Source organism: Heloderma suspectum, chromosome 9 (genome assembly GCF_057233095.1).
Source record: "Heloderma suspectum isolate Gila_16-S chromosome 9, 16-S_ref, whole genome shotgun sequence".
Lineage (NCBI taxonomy): Eukaryota > Metazoa > Chordata > Lepidosauria > Squamata > Helodermatidae > Heloderma > Heloderma suspectum.
Window position 1 is genome coordinate 2294064 of NC_139466.1, and position 27710 is coordinate 2321773.

A 27710-nucleotide genomic window follows, 5' to 3' on the forward strand; every position below is an offset into this window, starting at 1 on the left:
CGCGGCACGGCTCCCAGCGGGGCGGCGGCCCTTTGGGCCGTTGCAGGGAGCCCCGCCGCCCGCGGCAGACGAGCGCGCTCTTTTATCCTGGCAGAAGCTTCCCTGACACGGCCCACGTCGCGGGCGCATGAAGTGTGGAGGCAGAGTGGCGCATCTGTAGACACGCGCAGGCAGAGGGGGACCGAGGTAAGCTGTGTTCTCGGGGGGACCTGAAATCCAAACACGGGAAACAACTGTTAGACTGGCAACTGCTGCGACAGTTGCCTCTGCCTGTACTTGTTTGCATTTCAGTTCCCTCTGACAACACAGTTTACATCCACACACACGCGCACACACCAGGCATGTACATATAAATCTGCCAATCTGAAATCAACCCTTCGTGCATCTGGTGAAGTGGGCAGTGCCAGGATAAATTTGTTCGTCTTCAAGGTGCCACAGGACTCTTTGTTGTGACTGACACAAGGTGGTCCTCAGCCCTGTTCTGGCATCGGCCAAACGAAAAGCAACAATCTGAAGAGGGGCAGCTATGGCTGCCTCTTGCAGCAAAATCTGACCTCAGGAAAGACCATGTTGGGGGGGGGGGCATTTCCAACCCTCAGGAAACTCTGTCAATGACCTAAAGGTGGGCATTCTTGAACAAAGGAATTTCCATGTGAAATTGCTGGAGTACAATTCATCAAGGAACTCAGCTGTGTTTTCTGTGGTTTGAATAAGGACAAACCTTTTTAAATTACTCTGTGTACGTTAATCAGTTCACCATTGCAACGATGCCCGAAGAGAAAACTCCCTGGAAAAGACCCTGATGCTGGGAAAGACTGAAGGCAAAAGGAGAAGGGGACGGCAGAGGATGAGATGGCTAGATAGCATCACGGATGCAATGAATATGAACTTGAGCACGCTCCAGGAGAGAGCGCAGGACAGGAAGGCCTGGCGTGCTATGGTCCATGGGGTCACGAAGAGTCGGACACGACTGAACGACTGAACAACAACTGTAAGGTTATTGTTGCTGTCTCTACTTTTTTGCATTTAAATTCCCTCTGACAACAGTGTTCACACCTCCTCCACCCTCCCCCAGCAGGTGTATAGAGATGGGCCAATTTGAGGCTAACACTGCATGCATCTGGTGAAGTGACCAGTGTCCAGGGAAGCTTCTGCCAGAATAAGCTTGTTTTCAGGGGCCACAAGACTCTTGGTTGTTCTTACGATCAATGGGGTGTTCCCACTGCTGCAAGCATCTGCTTCCAGATTCCCCATCTGTGAGCACTGCAGATCCATGATTTCATTCGCAAATGCCGCCCTGTGAGGAACTAATACTGTGCTGCCCCTCCCCGGCTGTGCACAGCCCCCAGCAAAAGAGCCGCCGCCACCACCAGAAGCGGTGCCCTGTCCTCTCTCGATGAGGGAAAGGTGCACTCACACAGACAAACAGAAACGTTAGCAGAAACGCATTGGAGGGGTTCTCTGCCAACCACAGGGAGATGACGTTCAAAGAGAGACTGGCCCTGGACAGAAAGAGAAACGGAAGGGTTTCATATGCTCAGTTTAATGCTTGGTTTTCCAAGATCCCACACAAATCTGGACATTCCCAGGACCAGATTAAAAAAAAAGGAGAGAGTGAAATGGCTGGGTTGGTCTCACTGCCATGGTGCCGCCTTCAGCTAGTTGCACGGACACACAGGGTGCAGAAATGTAAAACTTCATTGCATTATTAAAATACACCAATTGAGAAGTGTGATTGGCTTGACATCATTACACAAGGACATTTCAATGCTTTTGCTTGATTCCCATCACATGGTTCACTCAAGATGTTTTTTTTTAGGAACCACCAAGTTGTGCTACAGGTCTTTGGGGCATCTGCTGAGAAAGAACAATCCTAGGCTGCCCCCCCACTCCCACCCCACTGACAGACAGCTGGAAACCCAGAAAGCTCCACTCTCTCGGGCCAGGAGTGTCCCCGAGATCCTGTTGCGAGGGGTTGACTGTTGCAGTCCAGTTCAGGAGAACCTCAAACTCCATCCCGCAGCAGAGTCCTTTGTTCTCTGGGACTGGGTCCTGACCTCAGGTTGCCTTCTCCACCAGGCTGGCCAGCTTTTTCTGAGTAATTTCGTAGGCAAGGAACAGGGCGCCATTAGAGGGCAGCGCACGGATCACTGTGGGCAGCAGTCCGCAGTAAAGAGCCACGAACCCTACAAAATGAAAAGGCGCGCACAGAGACTAACGTCAGCCAGCTCAGGCCATTTTCCCATCTAGCCCAGTATTCCTGCTCTGACCATCACCCTTCCTAGGGCCTCGGATAGTTTTTTTCATTTCTGTATTGCCCAATAGCCGAAGCTCTCTGGGTGGTTCACAAAAATTAAAACCACAAGATACAACACAAAACAATATAAAATATGAAAGCTTAAAACCACAATATAAAAGCACAACCAGAATAAAACCTAGCAGCAATGTAGAGATTTAAAATACAAAGACAGGATTTTCCCATCATCTATTTCTCAATTCTTTTGAACTGGAGATGCTACCTAGAATTGAACCTGGGGCCTTCTGCTTGCAAAGCAGGTACTCTGCCACTGAGCTGCACTCCCTCCTTGTCAAAAAGGCAATCCACGAGGACATGAAGTGGGAGCAGTCTTTGGAGCAAGGCGGCATCAGCCCACCCTGGGAGAGCCCAGAGCCATTCTGTTTCCTGCTACAAAGGCCCCCTCATTTGTGGAAAGCAAAGCTTAAGAACATATGAAGAGTACTGCTGGATCAAACCAAGCTGGGTCCATTTATTCCAACATCCTGGTTCCCAGTGGCTGACCAGATGCCCTCGCGGGAAGCCCACAAGCAGGTCCCTCCCATCACCGTCCCCAATGGTTTGTCCCCCAGCAGTACCTGGTATCCAGAGGGACATTACCTACAGCCATCAGGACTGCTAGCCATCAACAGCCATGGATGTATAGTGTATACTATACACTAGCGCCTAGTGTATAGGAAGCGCCCACCTTCTGTCCGCAGGATGTGCAGGAAGGAGAGCAGGAAGCCATCTTGGCGCCCGGCCATGGACAGCACCTGGATCCGAGACTTCACCGAATCGATGGGGTAAACAGCCAGCCAGAAAGCAGCGCCCCCAATTCCGCCACTCACCATCACAGGGAAGGCACCTACAGAAAGAGGGATGGGCTCGAAGGCACAGCTGTCCCTTGGGCGCAGGATCTCTGCATCTGCAGCTGGCACTTCTGGGAAGCTCCAGACCTCCCTGGCTTCCAACAATCCAAAGTGGTGAGGCTGGAATGGAGTGGGAGCATGCTGGGACGTTCCCTTAGCCCACGCTCCAAGGCCCAAGAGGCCTGGATGGAGCCCTCGGAGTGGTCCTAAGCTTCCCATGGCTGCAGGTGGGATTGTACCAAGAGGTTCTGAGCCTGGCTGGCACAGCCAGAACGCAGGGGATGCACAGGGCCAGCCCTCCAGGCACCAGCTCGGTGAAAATGCAGACCAACATTTCTCAAGTGGTAGCTTACTACGGCTTGCACATACCATCTTGGTAAGCTGGTGGCTGTACTGTCCTGCCAAGGAGTGGAGAGAGTCTTGGCATTCTTGTGCACCTGATAAAGATCTGAGGGAGCAGCAGGGGAGTGCTGCTGAGAGCTCCCTCACCCCTGGCAGGCAGCCGGTTTACCAAGTGATTACCTGCAACCAGGGTCAAGATACCACTTGGCGAATGGTTGGCCTCTTTCCCAAGAGAGGGGCCACCCCATCCAAGGCATGGGCAGCAAAGTGCTGGAACTGCGGCTTGTGTTTGCATTAGGGGGTGGCTATCCAGTGCAGAAGGTCCCCAGGTCGAACCCAGGCAGAAACGGCGCTTTGGGGAGGGCTGCAGCTCAGCTGAAAATCCCTGCTTTGCATCCAGAAGGCCCCAGGCTCGGCCCCCTGGCACCTCCAGCAAAAAAGGGCTCGGGCATTAGGGGAGGGAAGCTCCTTCCTGTACCCGAGACCCCAAAGAGCTGCCGCCAATTAAGGCAGACAGGACTAGCCTGATGGTGGAGTGGTCTGACCTGGCAGGAGGCAGCCTTCCAAGTCTCTGGGGTCAGGCAGCCACACAGCCCAACTAGCGGCCCAGGGAAGCCCATGAAGGGGGACTTGGATCAGCACGGTGGAAAACCTTACCCCAAAGATGCTGGGGTCAGGACACCCCAGCAGTGCCTTTCGTGGGAGAGAGTAGATGGGGCACACTCATGACAAGGGGGCAGGAACAGCAGCAGGCAGCTGGCCCCCTGTCTGGATCAGTGCCCCTCGTCCACAATCCCTGTGCCAGACTTCCTCAGAGGCAGAGCCCTGGCATCTCCTGGGACTCGCGCACAGTTTCTACGCCATCCGATATTCTGCTTAGGTCAGGCACCGGCTGGCAGAGTCTGCCTGTTTCCAGGAACCAGTGGCGTTCCTGGCAGGCAGGCAGGCAGGCAGGCAGAGCAGCTGGTGCAGGCATATGTGAGCCAGACAGCCAATTCAGAACAGCTCTCTTAGGACCTCTCTAAGGGCTGGTTTGCATCAGCACACAATGCATAGAAGCTTCCAAGAGGAATGCCCAAGCAGCAAATGCATCCTTTAAGTTGAACATGTAAGGGCGCATTCCTATGCATGTTTAGACAGAAGAAAGTCCTGCAACTCCCAGCATTCCCCAGCCAGCATACTGAGGAATGCTGGGAGTTGTAGGACTTTCTTCTGTCTAAACATGCATGGGATTACACCCTAAAGCAAAGATCCTCCAAATGCAGAATTAGATGCCCTTGCATGCCTCTAATGTCTGTTTCAGCTAACTACCCAAACAGTAAATAAAAAAATAAACCTTTTTACTCAAATTAAAATGTTTGTTATCAAAAACGTCTGTCATCGATTAATCCAGCAGATCAATAAATGTTACAGCCCTGAGTCAAAACCTAAGAACTGTTTTTTTCTTCGTCCCGCCCAGTCCCTTTTCCTTTTGTGTTGTGTCTTTTAGAGTGTAAGCCTGAGGGCAGGGAATGTCTTATTACTGATCTTTTAAGCCACTCTGGGAGCCTTTTTTTGGCTGGGGAGCCGTATAAAAACTGCTATAAATAAAACTGATCTCTTGCTGTTGGGTGCTGTCTGCTCACAAAGAACCACTGGGTCTCCCAGACAACCATCAGCTCATATCTTTTCCAGCTTATTTGTCCAGTTGCTGCACAAAGCAGAACTGCAGAGGCCCCCAGAGTGCAACCATCACCCAGCCTTTTCTTACCCAGCTCCTCCTTTGACTGTCCAGCCTGGAGGAAAAAACTTCGGCTGACTTCATAACCCCCAAAGAAGAAGAAATACCCAGGCACCTCCCGGAGCCATGTGCTGGTCAGACCCTGGAAGAACCCTAGCAGGCCCTCTGATTGGAAGATGGCTTTCACCACAGCCCAGCTGGAGCTGCAAGACAAGAAAAATCCTGTGACGCATGAAAGGTGTGGAGAGAGAACCTATATCCCCCCCACACTCTCCCCCAACACATCATTAACTAGGAAATTCATTGATACAAGATATGCCAAAGGTAACAAACTTAGCTGGCTTTTTTAAAGGATCGGACAACGTCAAACACAGGAGGAGAGATCCATCCACAGCCTGGATACCTCAGTGTAACCTCCATGCTGAGAGGCAGCGGGTGTTCAAGTACCTGTGCTTGGATAGAGACGTCTGTCCCGTCACCTTCATCTCATGGAGGGCCTGCATCCGGCACTTCACCAGCTCTGTAGGGCACAGAACCATGGAGGAGAAGACAGAGGAGAACGAGCCAGCAATCGCATGGTGCAAGTCGCTGTAACCAAAGAAAGGGATGCTGGAACCCCACCCACTGAAGCCCACTGCTGGGAAAGAGCCTCGAATCCATACTTCAACCCAGCCAGAATCGCTCAAGTCACTTGCCTTTTGCTAGCAGAAAGGGTCCAGTATGTGCAAGGATCACATCCAAAGGGAGCACAACCAGAACCATCTCCCAGAGGTGCATCCAGTCATCACATTGTTCCTGAGCCTGTTTTGCTTAGGAAAAAGGTGAGTAACAGGGGACTCATGACAGAGGTCTATAAAACAAAGCACAGTGTGGAGAAAGTGGAGAGGGAGACATTTTTCTTCTCTCATGCTGCTAGAACCCAAAGGGGTCATCCACTAAAGCTGATTTGTGGGAGATTCAGGACAGAAAAAAGGAAGGACTTCTTCACACAGCGCAGAGTTGCGTGCTCCTTGATCTGACGCTGTCCCTCGATCTTCATGTGGTGGCAGTGGCAAGGAGAGCATTTGCATAATGGGGCTTGGTGCGCCAGCTGCAACCCTGCTTGAGCCAGTCTGACTTGGCAACAGTTATCCATGCACTTGATTGCATCAAGTTTGGACTATTGCAATGTGCTCTACATGGGCTTACCCCTGAAGAGCATCTGCAAGCTTCAGTTGATGCAAATTCTGGCAGCGAGGCTGCTAACCCGTCCACGGTATCAGCACCATATTATACCTGCCCTGAAACACCTGCACAGGTTGCCCACTGCTTTCCAGGCACAGTTCAAGATGCTGTTTTTAACCCTCCACGCCCTAAACGGCATAGGGTCAGGCTGCCTCAGGGGCCGCCTGTCTCGCTATGAACCGCCGCGAGATTTAAGATCGGCAGGAGAGGCCCTTTGGGGGACACCGAGGCCCGCAGAGGCCCATTCGTTGGTCACGCGTGGAAGGGCTCCCTCCTGGGCTGCCCCCGCAGAATGACGATTGGGCCCTACTCTCTGGACCTTTAGAAAGGGCGTGGAGATGCATCTTTTCAGCTTGGCCTTTCAGACTGTGAAGCTCTGATGTTTTAATGTCTCTATTGTTTCAGTGCTCTGGTCTCTAAATTGTTTAAATTGTTGTACGCTGCCTTGATGGCTTTTTAACAGATAGAGTAGTATATAAAAGGCAACAATAAACAGATAAACTGTGGAATTTGCTACCACAAGATATGGTGATGGCCACCAACCTGGGTAGCTGTAAAGGGAGGCTGAATAGCTGCTAGTCATGATAGCTGTCTATTGCCTCCAATCTCAGGGGCACTGTGCCTCTGCGTGCCAGCTGTGGAAGAACACGAGCGGGAGGGGCTGTTGCACTCCAGTCCTGCTTATATGTTTCCCATGGATTGGCCCCTGTGTGAACAGAATGCTGGACTAGAAGGGCATTTGGTCTGATCCAGCACAGCTGCTCTGATGTTCTTAGCCCATGCAGGAGAGGGGGAAAGCAAAGAGGCCATACCTGAGCTCCAGAACGTTGCCTAATCCAAAGAGCTGCCTCACCAGCTGCTGGCAGAACCCGTAGCAGGCGAAGAGCACAGCATTCTCAGCGACGTTGGCCAGCAAGGCTGGGGTGGTGCCCTGGTAGAGACCACGTATGCCCTCCTGCTGGTAGGTCTTGACTGAACAGTCGAAGAAGCCCCGGTACAAGGTTGGGAAGATTTGCATCTTCACCTTGATGGTGTCCAAGGGCTGCCCACTCCCCACACATGCCATGCCGCCTGCAAAGAGGCCGTGCAGTGGTGTCACTTGCTTCGGGAAGAGAAAGCATCAAACCGATTCACACAATGGCCACCGCTCCCAAGCTACCAGTGAAACAAGGCAAGATCCAGGCCTCAAAACAGGAACGCCAGAGGCATTCAGTTGCTTACACCCCCACCAGCTCTAACAGGCCAATTTCTAAGCTGCTATGATGGAAAGAGAACATTCTGGAGGCTCCCATATGAACGTGCTCATGTAAAAAGATCAGTATCTTAAGCCCCTTGTGCCCACACCCTGCTGCCCTAACTAAGCCTAAGTTCACGTGACTGCAATAACGTACTTAAGAACCAAGGAAGCTGCCTGATACTGAGTCAGACCCTGGGCCCATCTAGCCCAGTATTATTGACACTGACTGGCAGCAGCCGCTCTCCAGGGTTTCAGGCAGGAGTTTTTCCTAGTCCTACCGGGAGATGCTGGGGTTTGAACAGGGGACTTCCTGCACGCAAAGCAGGGGCTCTGCCACTGAGCCAGGGCCCCTCCTGGCCACCAAGCTTTGGTGGTTAGGGGCATCTTTTGTCAACATAGCTTTAGGGTGACATACCCTCTGCAACCCTCTCTGGACAAAGAAAGCCTTGCCACTGTTACCCACGCCATGGGTACCTCCTGTTTGGATTGCTGCAATGAATTATATGTAGGCCTGCCTTTGAAAACAGTCCAGAAACCTCAGCTGCTCCAAAACAGGGTGGCAGGAAGGTTGACCGGGACCGGCTGTTTCAGTGGTATTACACCAGAGCTTTTTCATCCACACAGGCTGCCAGTCCGTTTCTGGACCCAGTTCCAAGTCCTCGTTTTAACAAAGCCCTAAATGGCTTGGGGCCAGCTTACCTGAAGGATCACCTCCTTCCCTATTTACCTACTCTGACCCTACAGTCATCTTCAAAGGCCCCTTTCTTGGTGCCCCTGCCAAGTGAGGTTCAGAAGGGGGCCACCAGGAAAAGGGCCTTTTCAGTGTCAGCACCCCAGTTGTGAAAGGCCCTCCCCAGAGAAGCTCACCCAGTGCCTATGTTGCAGTCCTTTCAATGCCAGGTGGAGACCTTTTTATTCTCCCAGGCCTTTTAAGACCTTTGAAAGGTCATTTTAAGATTGTTTTAAGACCTTTTCAGGTCACTAGTGTTTAAGCTCCCTCTGTGGGTATTTTTCTGTTTAGTTTGTACTGTGGTGGGGTTTTTAATATATCTGATATTTAGTTTTTAGTATTTTTATTTTAAATTGCGTACACCTCCCATATGACCATGTTGAGTGGGCAACTTAAAAGTGTTGAAATCAGGGCATATTCTTCTCCTGTTTGCCTCTGCCTTCATTACCTCTCCTTCCTCTGCTCTCAGCTTTGTCTCTGTTTGCAATTGTTACCTCCTTCAGGCAGGGACCTGTCATTGCATTCTTTGTAAAATACAATGTAGAGATGGCATCATCACATCTGACCTCCCAACCCCCTGGGGCTCAGCATCCCATCGCCATCAGATGTTTGGTGGGAGGGCACAAGAGACGGGACTTTTTCTGTAGTGGCAGCCAGACAGTGCAATGCCCCTCCCAAGGCAGATGCGCCTCTATACGTCACTGCATACCTTTTTACAGGGCAGTTAAGACCCATTTATTTCAACAGGCATTTTTGCTGCTGACTTGGAACATGATCCATTTGATGTTTCTATTCTTCTGCTTGCTTTACTATGTTATTTTATTGGATACATTTGGTGTTGTTTTAGTGAAAGTATTTTGATTACTTTGTATAGAAAAGCAGGAGTAATAAATAAATAAAACTGGGGCAACAGGGACAAGATCTATTTATACATCCTTCGTCAGCATCCAGGTTTTCCAGCAAGCCATTGTAAGGAAGCAGTAGGCAACTGCAGAACAATGCCCCAAAGTGGCCTGCAACTGGAGGCCAGATTGGGCCCCAGGACTGTCACCTGTTGTGTGGCATGTTTAGTGCAGCAACACCTGTTTGTCTGTTTGAGAAGAGTGATAAAAATGTTACCCAAGCTGGATAAGAGCACAGACAGACCTCTACCCACCCCAAACCACCCCTGTATAATGCACAGACAGGCTCATCTTCCGTCATCCTTGGTCTCCATCGAAGAATAGGCCCCCTTACCCCCAACCCAACAGCACCACCACCACCCTGCCCCCAGCTCACCTGCTGCGCCTGCAGTGAGGTCAACAAGCGCTTGCACCAGGGGGTGGACTTGGGCCTGTTCAGCAGGCATCTCAGAGAAGAGACTGAAGTGGGGGGGAGGTTGCCAGACTGGGGGGGAAAGCATGGTCTAAGCTTAGTGCAGGTAGGGAACAGCAGACTCCACAAGCTCCCCCTGCCATCTTCTCCCAAAAAGCTCCCTCTGCCCAGGATGAGTCTGGGAACCTGGGAAAGAGGGTGGGTGTGCATTCAGGGGGTAGACAATGAAGCAAACTTGTGGGAGGAGAAGCAAAGGCGGCGCGGGGTGTCCTTCTCATTCTGTCCTGTCCTGCAACCTTCTTACCAGGCCAGACTCAGACAGGCAGAAAGACGGACAAGCACGTCTCAGAAAGGAGGAGGGATGCTGCTGCTTTTTCAACGCAGGAGCGGAGAACCTCTTTCAGCCCAAGGGCTGAATTCAGTTTCAGAGAAGCTGGGGTCGGGGGTGGGGGGGGGAGGCTGCATTCCAGTGGTGGGTGGAGTGAAAGGCAAAGGGGGCGAGGGCAAAATTACAAAAAACACAGCAGCATATTTCATCTTAATTGCTGACAGGAACGAAGCCTTAGGAGACATATTTCAATCTTTTCGAATGGGGGAAAACCTGCACCAAAGCCAGAAAGCCACCAAACAATTGTTGTTTGGAGAAAACAGGGTGTGACCATCTGGGGATGCAAAGCCTAAGGTTCTCCAACCCTGTTTTAACAGTTCTGTGAAAGGCAGAAATTCAGCAGGTGCCTCTTTTCCCATCGGCATGCTGGAAAGGAAGCTCTCTCTATTGAACGTCTACCTCAAGGGTCCTCAGCGTGGTGTCCGGTGGCCCCTCCAATGGCACCCACAAAAGCGTCTCCAACGTGGTGCCCAGAGGCACCTTAATTTTGTTGTTTTTTAATATACATACATGGATTTGTCTGAAATGCATACAACTTCCTAGCAATTATACATAGGCTTCAACAAAAGTGGACCAAATATCCAAATAAGTATCCATTTGAAGGTGGCGTCTATTTGCTACCTGTTGAAATACTGAAAAAGTTGTAAGGTCCTCAATCCGTTGCTTTATAGGAGGTGAGTGTTTTATCCTTCCAATGTTGTAATAGTAGTCTTAGCTGTCAAAAGGCACAGAGAGTCCATTTATGCTGGCCTTTTGTTAATTTCCATGAAGCAGGTAAATAATTTAAAAGAGCATGTACATCAATGACTATTAAAAGACTGTTCCAGTACAAAATTTATCTGTGTAATAACCTCCCCCACAGAAGAAGCAGCTATTGGACACTGCCAAAATGTATGCTTAAAAGAAGCATTAGCTGTATTGCACTGCCAGCAATTTGCTGAATTATACAAACCCTTACTAAAGAGATGTTGCCGTGTCCAATAGACACGAAGCAAAAGTTTTTGCTGAATAAGGAGCAGCTCAAGATCCATAGACACGAAAGGTAGATGCCAAAGCAGTGATCCACTGATGAGGTATTTTGTGGTGGTGCCCACAACAGTTTTTAAATTTCCAGATGTGCTCATGGGTCCAAAAAGGTTGGGGACCCCTGGTCTACCTGTTTCATAGACATGCAAGGCACAGGAGCCATGAGACTTTTCCAGGAAGTGCTTTGGGGCTCTCCACAGTTGGTCCCATTGCTCAGCTGGGCAGACCAGCCTGCAGGGAGAAGCATAGGCCTGCCTAGGTTTTGCACTTTGTAACTGGCTGCCGACAATAAAGAGAGAACACTTGCTGTGGGTATTTTTCTTCTTCTACAGATATACACACACCTTCTAATATCTGTCAACATTGTCAAACACACGTTTCTTTTTGAAGCAAAGCAATCCAGACCCTTGGCACACATATCTAGCACCCCAGTCCGTTTTGTTTAATTTAGGGCAAGTGTCAACTTGGCCTGTGAGATGCCCTCAGGTGCTCCTGAGTCCTTTATCCCATGGAGTCCTTTATGCCATGGAGTCCTTTATCAGGCTCCCGGCCTCTGAAGAATACAAAGCAAACCCTTGTGTGCACAGGCAAGTAAAAGAGGACCCCAAAGGGAATAATTGCACACAGGGATTACCTTTGTCCTTTGGGGCAAGAGTCCACTTTGAATTTTCTCTCTAGCCAGGGCTGCATCCTTGCCCACTAGTATTTTTGGGGTGAGGGTAGAGTCAGGAAGCAGCCCCTGTTCCATGTACAAGATGCAGGCTGCTTTACATGCTGAATTTCCCCTCCACTGTGTGTGCAGTTATGTTGTACCCATGGCAGAACCCCAACACAATAGGAAAGGACTTAATGGCAGAGATAGGGAACGTATTTCAGCCTGAAGGCCACATGAAATTTTGGAGAAGCTCTAAGCCACATTCCAGTGGTGGTTGGGCCACAAAACAACCACCCCAGCATATTTTAGCTTAAAGCTCTTACTGCCTGTAATTAAGTCTTAGGAGAGGCATTTCAGTCTTTACAATGGGGGGAAACTGCCCCATCCCCAGCTTATAGCAAGGGTCATTCCCTTTGGTCCTTTCGGAATTGAAAGGTCCCAGCGTCAGTCCTCAGAATCTCCAACTAAGGATTGTGGAAGTCCTCTTGTAGAAGCCCTGGACTGCTGCTGAGATAGACTGATAGATGAATCGATAGTTTGCCTCGGCTTAAGGCAGCTTGCTTTTTGTATTTCAAAGTCAAGGACTGAAATCTCCAGCCAAAGATACAGCAGAACTGGCTGTCAAGTAGTAGTAATGCAAAAGGATGTAGTATTCTTAATCTTTAGCCAGAAACAGTCTATGGCTTTTAGTGATTTTGCTAAAGGATCTCTTTTCAACTTGCTAAGAGCTGGTAGTTGGGCAGAACCTAGAATGAATAACCCAATAGAGATATGCCTTGGACTGACCAAATAACTCATTATCAGCAGGTCTCAGTAACATAGGGCCATCACCTTAGCTGGCCTCACAGTGGGCTGATAACAGGCCTATCATAAAAGACTTAAAAGAAAATCATCATGCAGCAACTGGAAAAACCTTGTCGGATCAGAGAACTGGTGAAGCATAGGAAAGGCTGTGAGTGTACTGGCTGACAGTGCCCCTGAGAAACCACAGACTCTCTCAGCGTCATGCCTTGCGTTGGAAATGCCATATTGCGGGGGGAAGGCAGGGTGAGGGCACAACTGCAAAGCCTCACCAAGAGGAAAGCCCATGATTGCTGCAGTCAGGTCTTTAAAAGAGGTGCCCAAATTTAGAAAAGCAAAAGCCTGGAGGCTTGATGGAGATCTTGAATCATTGCAGGCCTGTAGGAATCTGCAGACCTGTTGCAGAACACTGCAACTGATAGAGCAGCTTGTCCTGCAGGTGAACTGGCTCAGTGGGACACCAGTCCTTTCCCTCAAAAAAACTTGCACAAGTTGTGACCTGGTTGAAGCCATTGTAAGATTCAGCTCACATACAAAAAGGGGTAAGAGCGATCGCCACTCAGCTGAACTCTACAACTTGCCAGACAAATGCTTCTTGGGTGAAATTCCAGGTGCTGATTGTAACTCCCAGGGGCTGAGTGCCAAGTTACCTGAGCTACCCTTTGCCTTGGCATCCCACTTTTATCTGTTATGTCCGATCACAGAGAGCACGAAGCATGACAGCTGCAGCTGATATCAATCAACCTCAGTACACTGTGGTAGAATTTCCCTGAGAAAGACTTTGGGTTTAGTTTTCCAGTACCCCAAAGATCAGGGCCTGAATGGTTACAGGCAAAGCCCTACATTTCATGCCCTTGAACTGTTTGCTACTGCCTGAGGAAGGCGACCCTGTTGCATATTGTGCCAGAAGAGGGTTGGCAGCAACTGTGGTGAAGCCTCTGCCCAACCAGCATGTATGCTACTGCACATGCCTGTTCTTCTTCGCCCCTGCCATCACCCCACCCCTTCTCACCAAGGCCAGCTTGAGCCTGAAAGGTGTGGCCATGTTTCACATCTTTTGCCACATGACCCTTGGCAGAAACCACGGATGTTAATCTGAGATCCTGCTTAGAAATTTGCTACAATTTGAAGCTGTTGCTACTGCTGCCATGCAGCTATTTGTATAGATAATGTGGGCATTGTCCGTAGAAAATAAATTCCTGCAATGCTTAAATGAATATGCCTTCTATACAGAGAGACCATTTATGGGTCCTTCTAGCCTAGTGATCTCTATTCCAACTGGCAGCAGGTCTCCAGGGAGGTAGAGCAGATATCTGGCCCAGTCCTCCTGCCTCAGGCCCCTTTAGCTGGAGACACCTGGGACCTTCTGCATGGCAGGCACGGGCTCTGCCACTGAGCTGCACACACCCCCTTGCCCGTTAACACTTGCAGTGCACAGACTCCACCTTCCAGCAGCTCCCCCACACATAACATGCACACAACATACATAGGAAACAGTTTCCCTTCCGCCACCCATGAGAGAGGCATAGCTTCCTCCACGCCCTGCTGCCCCACCTCTAGTTTGTGGCCAGTGATGCTAGCCGAGAATCCCACATACCACAAACGGTGCTTTCAGCTGCTGGCAGCTCTGCTGTGCGAGAATCTCGCAGAGTCCCAGTGGCCAGGCAGGCACGCTGGGTGAACTTTGAGCAGCCCCAGTGCCCCCTTCCCCTCCAGCATGCTGTTTATATACAGGGCCCAGGTTGTCACGGTGAAAGGTTATCCCGTCTGGCTCTTATCTTGAATCGCTACACTGGTTCAGACAACAGTTGCTGCACAGCCAGTTGTGCTTTCCTAGCACATCTCTAGGCAGCTGCTGAAGTCTCTGATCAAGTCACTGTGAGAACTGGCTTTACCTAAAACTTACTCCCAACAGCCGATTTGCTTAACCAAACGTTACAGCACCAGCAAGCCCGCATTGCCAGTAGTCCCCCCAGTCTGCACAAAGATAGGACAACTCTCTGACAATTATCCTAGGACTGGAGACAAAAGTATCACCAGCAACTCTGTGAGCAATGCTTAGTACAGCCCTAGAAAGTGGAAGCAGGGGGAGAAGAGAGGAGCTGCATTGTGGAGTAGGATTTTCCAGTATGCTGCACAATTCTTTGCCTGTTCCCTGCCAGAAGGACCATGCAAATAAGTGTGTCAGTTTGCTTGATTTATTCCAAGTTTAGATTTCAGAGCAAGCAGCTGCACTTTTGTGTCTGCCTCTGACCCATCAACCCACTCCCCTCCCACCTTCCAAATCAATCCAAGTGAAGGAGCAAGCTTTCGCACTCTCGCCTTCCTTCCAAAATCAATTTATCTGGCTCTGGAAGGAACAGCTCGGAAGGGATGCACATTGAGATTGCTTTGCTCACTAACGGGCGCTCACATTCTCCCTCCCTGCAGCAACGCATGCATGAACAGACCCAGGAAAGAACCAAGGGGCAAATGCCCACAGGGAAACCACTCCTCCCGACCCTCAAACAAATCTCAGGTGGGGTCAGGTCTCATTCCTCCATCCCATCTTTGCCCCAAGGATAGGACCTATATACAATTTCACTGATACCAGCTGGTCAAGATTTGTTCCTAACTCATAGTTCAGAACAGAGACATCTGGTAACCTACACGAAGAAGGCTTATCAGCTTCACAGGAGCAGGAAGAGGGCCGAGGGGGGAGCGGGGACATTTTGAAGCAGAGCCTCGGGCCTTCTCAGCCAGAGTGAAGATCTGGCCGCCATTTCCAAGAGACGTAGAACGGCAGCAGCAGATTCTCCCTCTAGTGACCAAAATCCAGAAATGCACCAGCCCAAGAAACAGAGGAGACTGCACACCAGATGAAAAAGGCTTAAAATCCCTTTTAATAATGCATTCCTGTAACAATCTCAGACAAACTCAACCTGTTAGTGGACAATTACAGCTCAGGTTCACACATAAAGTCTCATACTTCTACACAAGACAGGCAAAGTTAGGGTTATACAAACAATTGCTTCAATTGAGTCTTCAACAGGAAACTGTTTTGTTTTGTCCAACAGATTGTACTTTTCTACCAGTAAAAAATAAAGAATGGTACAACACATTGAATAATTCATCCCCAAATCACCACCACCACTACCTGGCCCTCTTGGCTGCACCAGCGAGCTACAGTAAAGAAAAAATGGTCCAGAGGAAAAAAGTAAAAAGCTACAAGTTTTAAAAAAACTAACCCCCTTTCCCTCCCCCCTACATGATAAGCCATTTGAAGCGACAGACATGTACAGACCCACTGGCCCTGCCCCAATGCTCTGGAGAAATGCCTTGGAGGGTGGGTGAGGGCAGAGTCAGCCTCCAATTGCAGCCAGGTCAGCTGGGGGCTGAACCTGTGCTGAGGTGCTTGGGGATGGGAGAGACATCAGGGTCCTAGCCTGGCCTCACACACTACACAGCTACTGAAGCCTCCCGGGATCTGTTTTCACATTGTGTTTTGCAGGAATGCACCTTGTGGCGCCAACTAAACCCTTTACAAATCTGGCTGGGTACCCTTTTGCCATGGCCGGTCCCCTGGGGCCCAAGGAAAGCCTTTGAGGGTCTCTCTTGAGGGAATGGCCAGGGCACTGACCTCCCCCTTTAGTATCGGCGACGCTTGTTTGGGCCAAAATCCCCCCCAGGAGCTCCTCTGTTGAATCCTGGTGTGCTTCCTCCCATAGTTCCAAGTCCTTCCATTGCAGTGCCCTGGCCGAAGCGATCGGTGGGTGGCGGCGGAGTCTTGTGTAGAGCAAGAGGGGGGGAAAGCTTGGGTTAGGAACATCCCTCAAGACCAACTGCAACCCTACAGACCCCACAAAACCTCGGATTAGGAGAGGGCTTAGAACAGCCTTCCCTAACCTGGTGCCCACCAGATGTTTTGGACTTCAACTCCCATCTGCCCCAGCCAGCAGAGCCAGTGGTTAGGAGTCCTGGAGTTGTAGTCCAAGAGATCTGTCGGGCCCCTGGTTGGGGAAGGCCAGCTTAAGCTGAAAGGCTGCTTCAGGGACAGGGTGCCACAGAAGTGACGCTTGAACTTCCCATGGATGTAAGAGCTCCAATGTGGCTCACACAACTACTTCTATAGACCAGGAGCAACTCTCTGCCCTCACTCTCCAAAATAATACCTGATAAGCAAATAGCCCAAGGAGACAGGAAATGTGGACATAACTCGAGGCAGGAGGGGTACGTACCAGTGGCACCAATATGCCATGACCCATGTGAAGGAGTGTCCCCTGAAGGCACTGGCATTCCAGACAAGATGAGAAAAGGGCAAACACCTGCCTTGTGCTTCAACCTCCACAGCATCTGACAGCGTCCCACCCTTCTACCCACCCACAGCAGCTGGTGGAAACTACTGTGCTAGAACAACGTAACAAGGTAAGAGCCCTGCTGGATCAGATCAAGGTCTATCTAGTCCAGCATTCACAGTGCAGCCAACCAACTACCTGTGGAAAACCCACAAGTAGGACACAAGTGCAACTATAGCGCGCGCACGCACACACACACCCTGCCACGTGACTCATGTTCCCCAGCAACTGGTGTACATAGGCATACTGCCTCTGATACTGGAGATTAGTAGCCATTGTTAGCCTTATTCTTCATTAATGTGTTTAATCCCCTTTTAACGCCATCCAAATCATTGGCCATCCCTATACTTGAGTCCACACAAGCCTGGTTCTGTGTCTTATTCTTAAACAAGCATGCCCAGTAGGATGCCTCATTACTATGCAAGGCTGCCTCATGCTGTATTTGCAATGTGCTTGAAACATGGAAAGCCCATTAGCATCTCAAGACCTACTACAGCTGTGAGAGTGAACAGCTCCCGCAGGCAGGATTCTACTCACTAGAAGCCTCTGACATATAGGGGAGCCACCCTAGTATGCAGTCTCTTGTGGCTCAAGGAAACAAATGCTAGGAATTCACACAAGCAAAGTTTGCCCACACAACAGATGAGCAGTTGCCAAGTGGAGCCAGGCTGCAAATCCCCTGCATCATGTAGCTTGATTTCCTTGGTCGAGCTACTTACAATGCATTTTTGTGCCATTTCTTGAATTGTGCCGCTACCTCTGGCTGGCTGATGAGAATCTACTTTGTAAAGAGGAACGAACGTGCACGCGTGCACTGATCCTTCCTCAGCAGAGGGGCCTGCAATCATTCCAAGTCAAATCCCGCCCAATTCTTATGAGGTCTAGTGCTTTTATTCAGCTTACCATTCCCATAGCTCCATCAGGAATCATTGGCCCAGGACCGGTTGCTGGCGGGGGTCCTGCTGGAACGCTGGTGCCTCCCATTGTCCCTCTGTTGTTCATGCCTATCGCACCTGAAAGGAAAAGAAGCGCCCCTGATGTGAGGCTCAATGCAAGGGGGGAACCTGAAGCTCAGCAAGCAAAGACTACAAACCAACAATTGGAGAGCCAGATGCACCAGCGACAACCCTGCTTAGGCCGGCCAGTCACCGGCCTGGCACTTCAACAGCAAGCTCACTACAACAGGGCTTACTGTTTACTAAGCCTTTGGACAGCCTCTTCTCTCTTTTGAAGCATGTGGGTGCTGTAGCCCCAGCTCCCTTGGAATCCCACTTGAGTTCCTGCCTTGCAGGTATTCCTGCCAGTCAGGAGCACTTCAATTCCTGGTCCACCCAGAGCTGAGCTACATGTGAATCAATCACTTGCAGCCACCACACAGGGAAGCATATGAAAAAGACACACCACAGATCAAAACACTTTCATAAAATAATTGCCGCTTACCTCCCATGCCCATTTGTCCCATTCGCATGTCTGGAGGCTCTCTCTGAAACAGATGAACAAAGCTGCCTCAATTGACATCACTTACACCTTCCACTCCTTCTCTGAGGGTGTCTGAAAGAAGCTCCCCACTCCCATTTATAGACAAGCATGCCAGTTCTGCTAGCAGCCCACCCTCCAAGCAAAAGGTCCCCTACCGCATCAGGGTAGGCCCCCTTAAATCCTTCTTGTTGTCGCCTCATCATCTCCTCCTGCTGCCTCCTCATCTCTTCTTCACGGCGCCGGCGTTCCTCTTCTTGTCTACAAGGGAAGCCCTCAAATAGTATCACTACATCCAAAGGTGCAGCCTTGCTTATGCCCAACACCAGCTCTTTTAGCATCTGTTCTCTTTGGAGGACAACCTAGCCAGTGATCAACAGGCTCAACACCAAGATACACAAGGCAGCTATCCTGACACAGAGCTCCAATACTCCAGTAGAGACAGCATCCTGCTTTAGAGCCAAGGTCATCTTTATAATCTACATAAAGTCAGAGACAGAGCGCACTACAGGTAGTAGCACAGTGTCAAGCCACTGCTAACCACCTATATTCAAAAAACAGGACAATACAGGTAATGATCAGGGAAGGCCACTTGTCCAAGAGACTGTGCTCCGTACATTAGCCAATGGCAAACTCCAAGAGCTTCTATATAAAGCAGTTACATCACATCCAGCTCTGCAGTGAATTCATTCCAAGCTACAGTTGCTCTCAGATTTATATCATGATCCACTTTGGATCTAATAGAATTGCAAGAACCATTTATTGGTGGGGTAGTGTATGACTCCCCAAGCCCTCTACAGGGCTATGACTTTAATTTGTTCCCCGGCCAATGTGCTGGGTGGATCCTCCACCTGATGCTTCAGCTAGAGACCACACTTCGCTGCACATGGGTTTTCCTGATCAGAGAAGCCCTACATGCAGCTAAGCTGCCAAGGCATCAAGTGGGCAACACACCCAGTGCCTCTGCTTAACCCTGCGCCTTCCCCACTGGGTAGGACATGGGCAGGTGGAGCCAAGCCAGCCCAGTCTCCTTCACACCGAGCCAGCTTGGCTTCATTACACCTGTGTTACGCTGCATGCAGGCTCTCTCAGTCAAGGAAAGCCCACACAAACTGAAACGGCAGTAGCTGAGGCACCAGGTGGGTGATCACCTGGCCCCTTCACCAGCCCTGCGCCTTCCCCCACTGGGGTGGAGCAAAGTGAGCTGGCCAGCTTGACTTTACTCTGCCCTGGTTAGGGAAAGCCCGGGTGAAGCAAAGCCTTCCCGGCCTAGGTCTCCGCGGAGGATGGCTCCTCCACTAGTGCCTTGGCTGGGAATACCCTGACACCACTCTGTCCATGTTACAGATTAGCGGTAACAGCAGGGATTCCTCTCCTCACTTTGTCCCCAAGCCCCCTGTAGCCTCCAGGGACAGAGCCCACGAAGGAAGGACAAGCCTCCACAGGCCAGACAGAGAGCCTCCACAGACCATACCAGGACCACAGACTGGAGGTTCTGCACTCCTGCTCTACAGGGATCCCGCTGAAAACTAGCACAGGATGCCTGTATCCACACCAGGAGCAAGCGCAGCTTCGCTCATTCCTTGCTCACCTGAGTTCCAGCTGCTTACGCTTCTGCACCTCCTGGTTGTGCAGTTCTTCCATTCTCCTCAGTTCCTCCTGGCGCCTCATTAAGTCTGGAAGAAACATGAGTAGGTCGATGGGTTAGTGTCCCTGCCCTACCTGCTCTGTACAAGCAGCAAGAGACCATCACCAACAGCAAGCAGCTGCGTGTGGCATGTTGGTGTGATTGCAGTTCTCACCTTGCCTCATGAGCATGACTTGATGCTCGTGACGAGCTGCCTCCATCTCCATCTCCAGCTTCTCCCGTGCTTCTTTGATGTTGCGGTCCACCTGCTCTTGCTGTTGTTTCTCCATCTCAATCAGGGCCTTCCAGCGCATTGCGTACTCATACTCAAAGGAACCAGGCTGTGCAAAACGGGGAGGCTGCTCACGCTCCCTGTAGGGGCAAGGTGAAAAAACCCAGTCACTCAAGAGGATGGCAGCCAGTTGGTAAGAGCCACCGGATAGGGGTAAAGGCAGAAAGCATCATGTTTGGAGGAAAGCAGCTTGCCCCATGCACATCTTTTGAGAAGGAAAAGCTAAAGAGAGTGGTGCTCCAACTTTTCTGTACTCAGTTCATTTTACACACCCACTTTGCTTAATAACCCCCCTAGAACAATAGACGTGTAAGTATGTGATTGTCTGCACAGACACAGGTGCTTTCCAAGAACCTTTGTTTCCACCAGGGGGGCACCACCTCTTCTTCTTCCCACTCAGCACTTACTTGTGATATTGCTGGTTTTTGATGACCAGTTTTTCTGGCAGCCCCTCTTCATCATCGTACTGATCCATGGGCTCCACAGTCACAGGCCGAGGGAACCTGGCAGAGAAAAATCGAGCACAAGTTACCAAAGCTCTTTCCTTGAAAGTGGACAATGCTGCTCCTTGGGGCCAATGAGGGCTCCAGGGGTAACACAATGATTAAAGGTCATGAAAATTAAGCAGCATAGGGCAGACGCTGAGGTCCTGCTGTGGCCACCAATTTGTACTGTCTTTAACCTAGTCTTCCAAATAATGCTTCAGAGCATGGCTACCTATCTCAATCAGCACTGACTGCCTCAGAACCAACAGCTTCCAGGTCCAGGCAAATGGTGGCAGTGATCAGCTCCTTGAGCAGTTGACCCAGATGTATAAGCAAAGGCATCATGTGAACTGTGGTGGTCTTCAAGAGCCAGTAGCCCTATAAAAGCAGAGCACCGAACGCACAGGCCACAGGGTGCTATGTGCATTTCTTGCTTTGCCAGCATCCAGCTCACCACAAGCAATGACTACTCACCACTGGTGACAAGCAAGACGGCAATGCTCCTCTATTTAGCTCTGTGGACGCAGGCAGAGAAAATCACTTAAGAGACACCACCACTGAATAAAAGCATTCTTCATTGCCCTCTGGCTACAATCCCCTGCTCCCAAGTCAAAGATTCCTCAGCCACCAAACTTACGTAGTTAGCAAGAAGGAGCCCTCACTACATCTGTCCAGGGCTTTCCTAGCAGCGGGTTTTCCTGAAAATTCCACGATGCCCTTCCCAGAAGGCCTGCCTCGGTCATCGACAATAACCACAGCCCTCTCCACTTGGCCAAACATCGAAAAGGCCTCCTCCAGGAGCTCATTTGACACGAACTGTGGCAGGTTCCTGACAGTCAGTGAGGCACTGTGGCACGCAAAGCGCACTCGCAGCTGCTTCCCACGCAGGGGCATGTTGTCCAGCTCTACCTTTGCAATTTCAGCCAGAGTACGAGTTTCCTAGACACAAACCCCCCCCCCACACAACAGCAGTTATATTTGAGGAAGAATAATTTCATCCCCAAGGGAGTAGTTTCACTTTGGTCTTATCCTGTACTGTTATTCATTTATTCATTATTCATTCATTCATTCATTCATTAAAAAGAAAATACTTCTTGGCTGCCTTTCAGAGCAGGAGCCCTCCCAAGGTAGCATACAACACTGAAACACAAAAATCAATGCGGTATTAAAAACAGTAAAAACACAATAAAAAACAGCAACAAAACTTCTGAAAAAACAGAAAACACCAGCATAAAATAAAACTTACTACGGACAACCGCAGCCACAAGCCAGTTAAATAAAACATAATCAGAGGAAGGCCAGAGTAAAGTACTACGTTTCCAAGGCCTTCTTAAAAGCCTACAATGATGGGGCCCGGCAGACCCCCGCTGGCAATTTATTCCAGAGGTGTCGGACCACTGCGGAAAAGGCCTTCTCTCCTGAAGTCACCCACAGGTGGGCAAGTAAGAACAGCCTCTCCTGCTGATCTTAATGTGTGGAAAGGCTCATACTTTGTCTTTGTTGGCTTAGATTTATCTTCTATTTTATTATCATAATCTACTTGTATACCAGCCTGAGACCTGCAGTTGTTGGGCAGTTTTAAAACGTAAGAAACAAATAAAACATATAACAAATAGGTACAGGCAGCTCAGGAAGCACTAGAAGCTGCCAGGACTAAAAGAAGAAAAACAGGGTCCCAAATCTTCACAGGAGAACAGACACAAGCATTCTTGATCCCTAGATTTTCCAGCTGGAAGTTTTCATGTGAGAAATTTAGCTTCGGAAGCATTTAGCTAAAAACTATGTTTTAGCCAAAGCATCATAGACTTGGAAGCTATACAGAAAAATTTACCATCTCTACTGGCTCAGTGGTGTTGCTTCCAGTAATTTCCAACCATGGAGTGGAAAAGAAATACATGAAGGTATAGGAACTAGATAAACACCTTAATACAAAAGACTTTGGGAGGGATCGAATAACAAAAAAGATGTTTTGGAATGTTGGCATAGCTTTATAGATTACTAATTATGAAAAAATGTTAAGGAGAAGGTATTAAATGAAATACAAGTATTGTAAGAAAGTTAAGATGACAACCGCATTTGGATGCAATGATAGGCCAGGGGTTCTAGGGAATCATGGTGTATTGTTTAGGAGTAGCCTGCTGGTGCACACTACATGATCACTCCCACTTAACTACTCCTGCAAACAGGAGCGGCTAAACCATGGGCCCTCCAAAAACAAACCATGGCTTATGACACTGGCTTGTTCAGGGAGAATGAAGCCAAAGCTTCTGGAAGTACTACAGGCAGCTCAGAAAGCACTGCAGATACCGCATCAAACCACAGACAAACAGTCTGTAGTTTGTTTAGCCGCTGCTGCTCGCAAGAGCAGGCAGTGGAAGTGACTGGGCTCCATGCTCAATCCCAGTAAGCCAGAGTTCCCTAGAAACCCAGCTTAATGGTATGTTCAAGCTGGGCCAGTTGCTTATTTACCAAGCTGATTTATCATTCAGGGTTGTTAAGCAGATTTTTAAGTGATAGACTCATAACTTTATAACTTTTTTGCTTTATGCTGCAATCCCATACTCCCTGGGAGTAAGTTCCACTGAACTCAATGGGCCTTAATTCTAAGTAGGTATGTATAGACTTGTGCTAACTTACAATCTTATATTTAATTCTGAATGAATTGTTACAATTCATTCAAGTTATCTTTCTTGAATAAAGTGTAAGTAGTGCTTAGTCAAGGTGTTTTTTCCTCTACTGAATTTGTGATGTTACTTTTTCACTTTTGGTATTGTCTTTAAAAAAAAAAAAAAACAGCTTTGCAGCTGATATTTTTGCCCTGTCCTTTGATGTGCCCCTTTGACTCAAAAGACATACATATGGTTGAAGATGTAGAACCTGACCATCTTCTTGTACCATGTCCTAAGACCTGCTCCTCAGCTCTGAAAATACCAGTCTGGGAGCACAGATCAAGACAATTAACAGTTAACTGCTGCCAACCTCAAAGTCCAGAGGCCTATAGCAGCTGACAATTTATTCAGCCTTTAGGACCTTCACCATCTTTCTAGTCATTCATCATAAGGAGCTGAAAACCCCTGGTGTGAAACAGGCTGAGCCAGAATCAGCAGATTGTGGCCATTAGCACTAAGGAACCAGCTGACAATCTCTTAAGCCTTCAGGCCATAATAACCACATTTTGTTGGGGAAGATGTTCTGCCACAGAGACCCCTGTTAACAGCTGATTTCCTCTCCCTTTATACAATCACAACATTCCAGTAACAGAGGCAATTGGTACACTTTGTAGGGTCTCTATTTCAGAAACATCTGGTGGAATGTGGTTTTCACAGAAGAGAAAGCCACATGGAGCATTCACAGTGCTCAGAACATGTCATGCCGTGCAAAATTGCCTTGGCTGTTCAATCCCATGGGAATTAGTACTACAACCAGCACAACTTCTTCCAAAACACTACTATAGCCACTCACCAGCCTGATAAAGCCAAAGCCTTTATCCTTATGAATGAACACTTCACCAGCCTTCCCATATTTTTCAAACAGCTTCCTCATCTCCTCCTCTGTGATATCAGGGGGCAGGTTCCCCACGAACAGCCGACTCCTCTGGGTGAAGGTCTTTTCACCAGGTTTTCGGAAATTCTTCAGGTCAATTGTCAGGCCTTCATCTGAGGGGAATAAGGTACAGAATCGCTCTACAAAATTGGGGGAACAAATGTCAAGTGTTAACATATTCAAGAGCACAAAGGTCAGAACATTAATCAAGTCTCCCAAAACATTCACTCTCCACTATCTTAACAGCAACAGCAGGTCAACACAAACCAGCGGCTCTGAGAGAAAACAGCTGCCAAGAGCTGTCACCATGTGTCAATATGGCAGCCGCCTAGCCAGGTAGAAGATCCCTACTGCAGCCTTTGCCCTGCACAGACAAGGGATATCACCCAAAGATTAACAGTGCAAAGCCACCTACAGGACAGCCAAAGCATTGCAACTGGAAGGACAGATCCAAGGCAGCAAAGATTTTACAGCAGTATATGAGAGTGCCGGGGGCGGGGGAAGCATTTCAGCACACAGCAACAGGTGGGGTGCATGGCTCCAAGACTGACAGCCTGAAAGTTTACAGCTCTGAGGAGCAACTCAAGACAGGACCAAAGAGCAATGCCATGTAAGAGAACACACCACCCAGTGTCTTAACCTGATCAGAAGCAAAGCCAGGCCCAAGCTCAACATCAGTCTCATTGAATACTTGAAGAAGACTACGTATTGCTGTGATGGGAAAAGATTCAAGCATTATGAGGTGAGAAAGTGCTCAAAGTGAAGTAGTGCAATACATGAAGAAAAGAGCATCCAAGCCCAGATGGAGAGAGAAAGCCAGAACATTCATGATGCTCAGAGAGAAGCTAACGAAAGCAACCTACAAGCCTGCAATATCAGCCACAGAAGCATCAGTAAGCCAAGCTGTATACCCCATATCCATCCTACCATTTAATTATGGTTCTAGTATATGCATTGTTGAATTCCTTGTAATTAAAAACCACATATTCTTAAACCACTAACAACCAAATCAGTTATTTATTTATAATGCTTCTATACTGTTTAACACTAAAATCTAAAACTAAAGTTATGCCACTTTAGCTCTTCAGGGACATATTACAGATCTAAAAGTATTAGCAACCATATCTTGCAGAAATCTGCTATTAACACAACATTTCTATTTTTGAAGTTGGGGGGATGGGGGGACATCCCCTGTATTTAAGAACCAAGGAGGAAAGCAGTAATCCCTGAGCGAGACACTGAAAGTATTTATTTGGGACCTCAGGAAGTCACACCAAACCTGCTCCACAATACAGCTGGCTGAAAAATGTTCACCCCAACACTGAGTGAAATAGCTATTCTGCATTTCTCTAGTATATTCTTTCTGGAGCACTGACCTAGTTCTCACCAACCGAAGACCCTCAATCCTCACTGTGGCTTAACATGATTCAACCACATACAGCAACTTCAGAAATTTTCCTACAAGCTGATACTGTGCAAAACATATTCTGGAGCTCACAATAGGGGAGCAGACCATAAAAATGCTACCTACCTCTAGCAGCCCCCAAAGGTTTAGAAAAGGCTCATGTGGATTTTGCTCCACTGGGCACTCACAACTAATTTGCACAACAATCCCAGGGGCCAGAGGGCCACTTCACACATTACAGCGTTCCAAATTGGCATGCAACCTGCATGTGCATACAGGCACATGACAACCGCACATCTGTGTTTTCTGCTGCGTATACACATTAGAAAGGCACAACCAACAACAACTTTCCAGTATGTGCAGCCAAAAACCTTCCCATTTGTAAGAGCTTCATGTAATACTCGAGATGCACATTTACACTTTTAGAAATGCTTATAAAGTGCAAAGTGAGCCTCTCCAGTGAGAGAAATGGAACTACCCCCCCCCCAAATTGGGCACCAAACAAAATACAACAAGGAGAAGAACCTTGACGTATAATGATCCTTTTACACACACACACACACACCCCAGCTGTGCTTCTGGGGCCTTGTCCTATCTAGGAAAGCAGATACTCACTTTGGTTGTTGGCCTGCTGCCCATTAGCTGGGGCAGACTGCTGCTGGTGTTGCTGCTGCTGCTGATGATGCTGGTGCTGCTGCTGCTTCCTCGGAGTATGGTTTTGCTTCTCCATAGCGAAGCCCTTGTTGCCCTGCATCTTTAAATCTGGGGGGGGGGGGCGGGGAGGAAAAGAGAGAACAAGCATGATGGCACCTCAATTCAATACGAGTGCCCATATGCCTCAGTGGCGGAGCACGTTTTCGCACGCGCAATATCTTCAGAAGCTGCTGCCTGGCATCTCCAGTTAAAGAGGATTCTGCGCAGCAGGGCCGGGGGCAGCCTCCAGCCCGAGACCATGGAGAGCCACTCGCTGCCTGTCGGACAACGGACCGGCGATTCAGCAGCTCCCTACGTCCGGGGGGGGGGGTTAACGGTTGTGAGGGGCCGCTCCCGGCTTCGGCCTTGCCAGCTGGAAAAGGAAGACGAATCGCAGGATTGCGGGAAGGGCCCTGGAGAGCCGCCGCGGCCGCCAAGGCTGATGAGCAGTGGACAGGACACGGGATAGCCTAGGCCGCAGGGGCCGCGCACGAGGCCTCAATGGCGCCTCCGGTCAGAGAGCGGGAGCCAGAACCGCCGCCCCCGGCTAAGAGCCGCCGCTAGCGCAGGAGAGCCCCCCCCCCCCACGCCTGAAGGCGGCCTAGAAATAATTTTAAATGAAATTACATTGAAATGTCAGGGGGACCCGAGGCCGGAGGAGGACGAGGCGGCAGCACCGCGGCCGGCCGCTCCCGGCTTCTGCCCGTGACGCGCGGAGGAGGCTCCGTCGCCGGGGGGGGCGCCGGGGGCTTCCCGAGCCAAGAGGAGGGGGCAGGGCGGCCGCGAGGGGGGGTTCACTCACGCTCGCTCCCGCGCGGCCCGCGGCTCCTTCCTCCCAGGCCCTGGCGCAGAGGGGCCCGCGGCGAGGACGAGGCCCCTGGCCCAGCCCCGAGCGACCCGGTGCCGGCTCTCCCGCGCCTCACACGCCGGCCCGCCGGCCGCGGCCTTCTCACCTCAGACAAGCCGACGGAGAGGAGGGGGGGCAGGAAAAAAGGGGGGCGCGCGGGGCCGGAAACCGTTCGCACGCCCTTGCTGCGCGCGGCCCGCCCGCGCTCCCTTTCTCGCGGCCTCGATTGGCTGAGCGGCCTGCCCCGGGCTCGCGTCCGCTGGTCGCGCGGGGTGCCGCTCAAAAGGCGTCGCCGAGTGATTGGCCGGGCGCTCTGGCCCCCCCAGCCCGCGTAAACCGCTGCCAATCACCACTCGAGGCGCTTTCCAGTCATGTGTGGTTGAGAGGCGAGAAAGGGACAAAGGGGCAGCAGAGGGAGAAGGGA

At 49.9% G+C, this 27710-nt stretch overlaps 2 protein-coding genes across 7 annotated transcripts; both read right to left on the bottom strand.

The window, feature by feature from the left end:
* Positions 1-1524: 1524 nt before the first annotated feature.
* On the bottom strand, positions 1525-17933 carry LOC146338321 (mitochondrial ornithine transporter 1-like). The gene is made up of 7 exons (XM_084813480.1): positions 17822-17933; positions 9679-9786; positions 7246-7504; positions 5657-5797; positions 5240-5412; positions 2985-3143; positions 1525-2186 (listed from the first exon to the last, which is right to left on the bottom strand). The coding sequence occupies exons 2-7, from the start codon at positions 9746-9748 to the stop codon at positions 2059-2061; spliced, it is 930 nt and encodes a 309-aa protein (XP_084669606.1). The 5' UTR covers positions 9749-9786; positions 17822-17933; the 3' UTR covers positions 1525-2058.
* Positions 15446-27495, bottom strand: NONO (non-POU domain containing octamer binding). Of its 6 annotated transcripts, none has more exons than XM_084813478.1 (11): positions 27393-27495; positions 26362-26508; positions 24261-24454; positions 21436-21737; positions 20721-20816; positions 20197-20393; positions 19986-20070; positions 18553-18655; positions 18359-18401; positions 17822-17931; positions 15446-16349 (listed from the first exon to the last, which is right to left on the bottom strand). In XM_084813478.1, the coding sequence occupies exons 2-11, from the start codon at positions 26498-26500 to the stop codon at positions 16212-16214; spliced, it is 1407 nt and encodes a 468-aa protein (XP_084669604.1). In that variant the 5' UTR covers positions 26501-26508; positions 27393-27495; the 3' UTR covers positions 15446-16211. The 6 variants fall into 6 exon arrangements, with proteins under 6 accessions (XP_084669604.1, XP_084669600.1, XP_084669602.1 ...); XM_084813474.1 differs by having other exon boundaries at positions 24261-24481; XM_084813476.1 differs by having other exon boundaries at positions 27242-27495.
* Between the last annotated feature and the right edge of the window lie 215 nt (positions 27496-27710).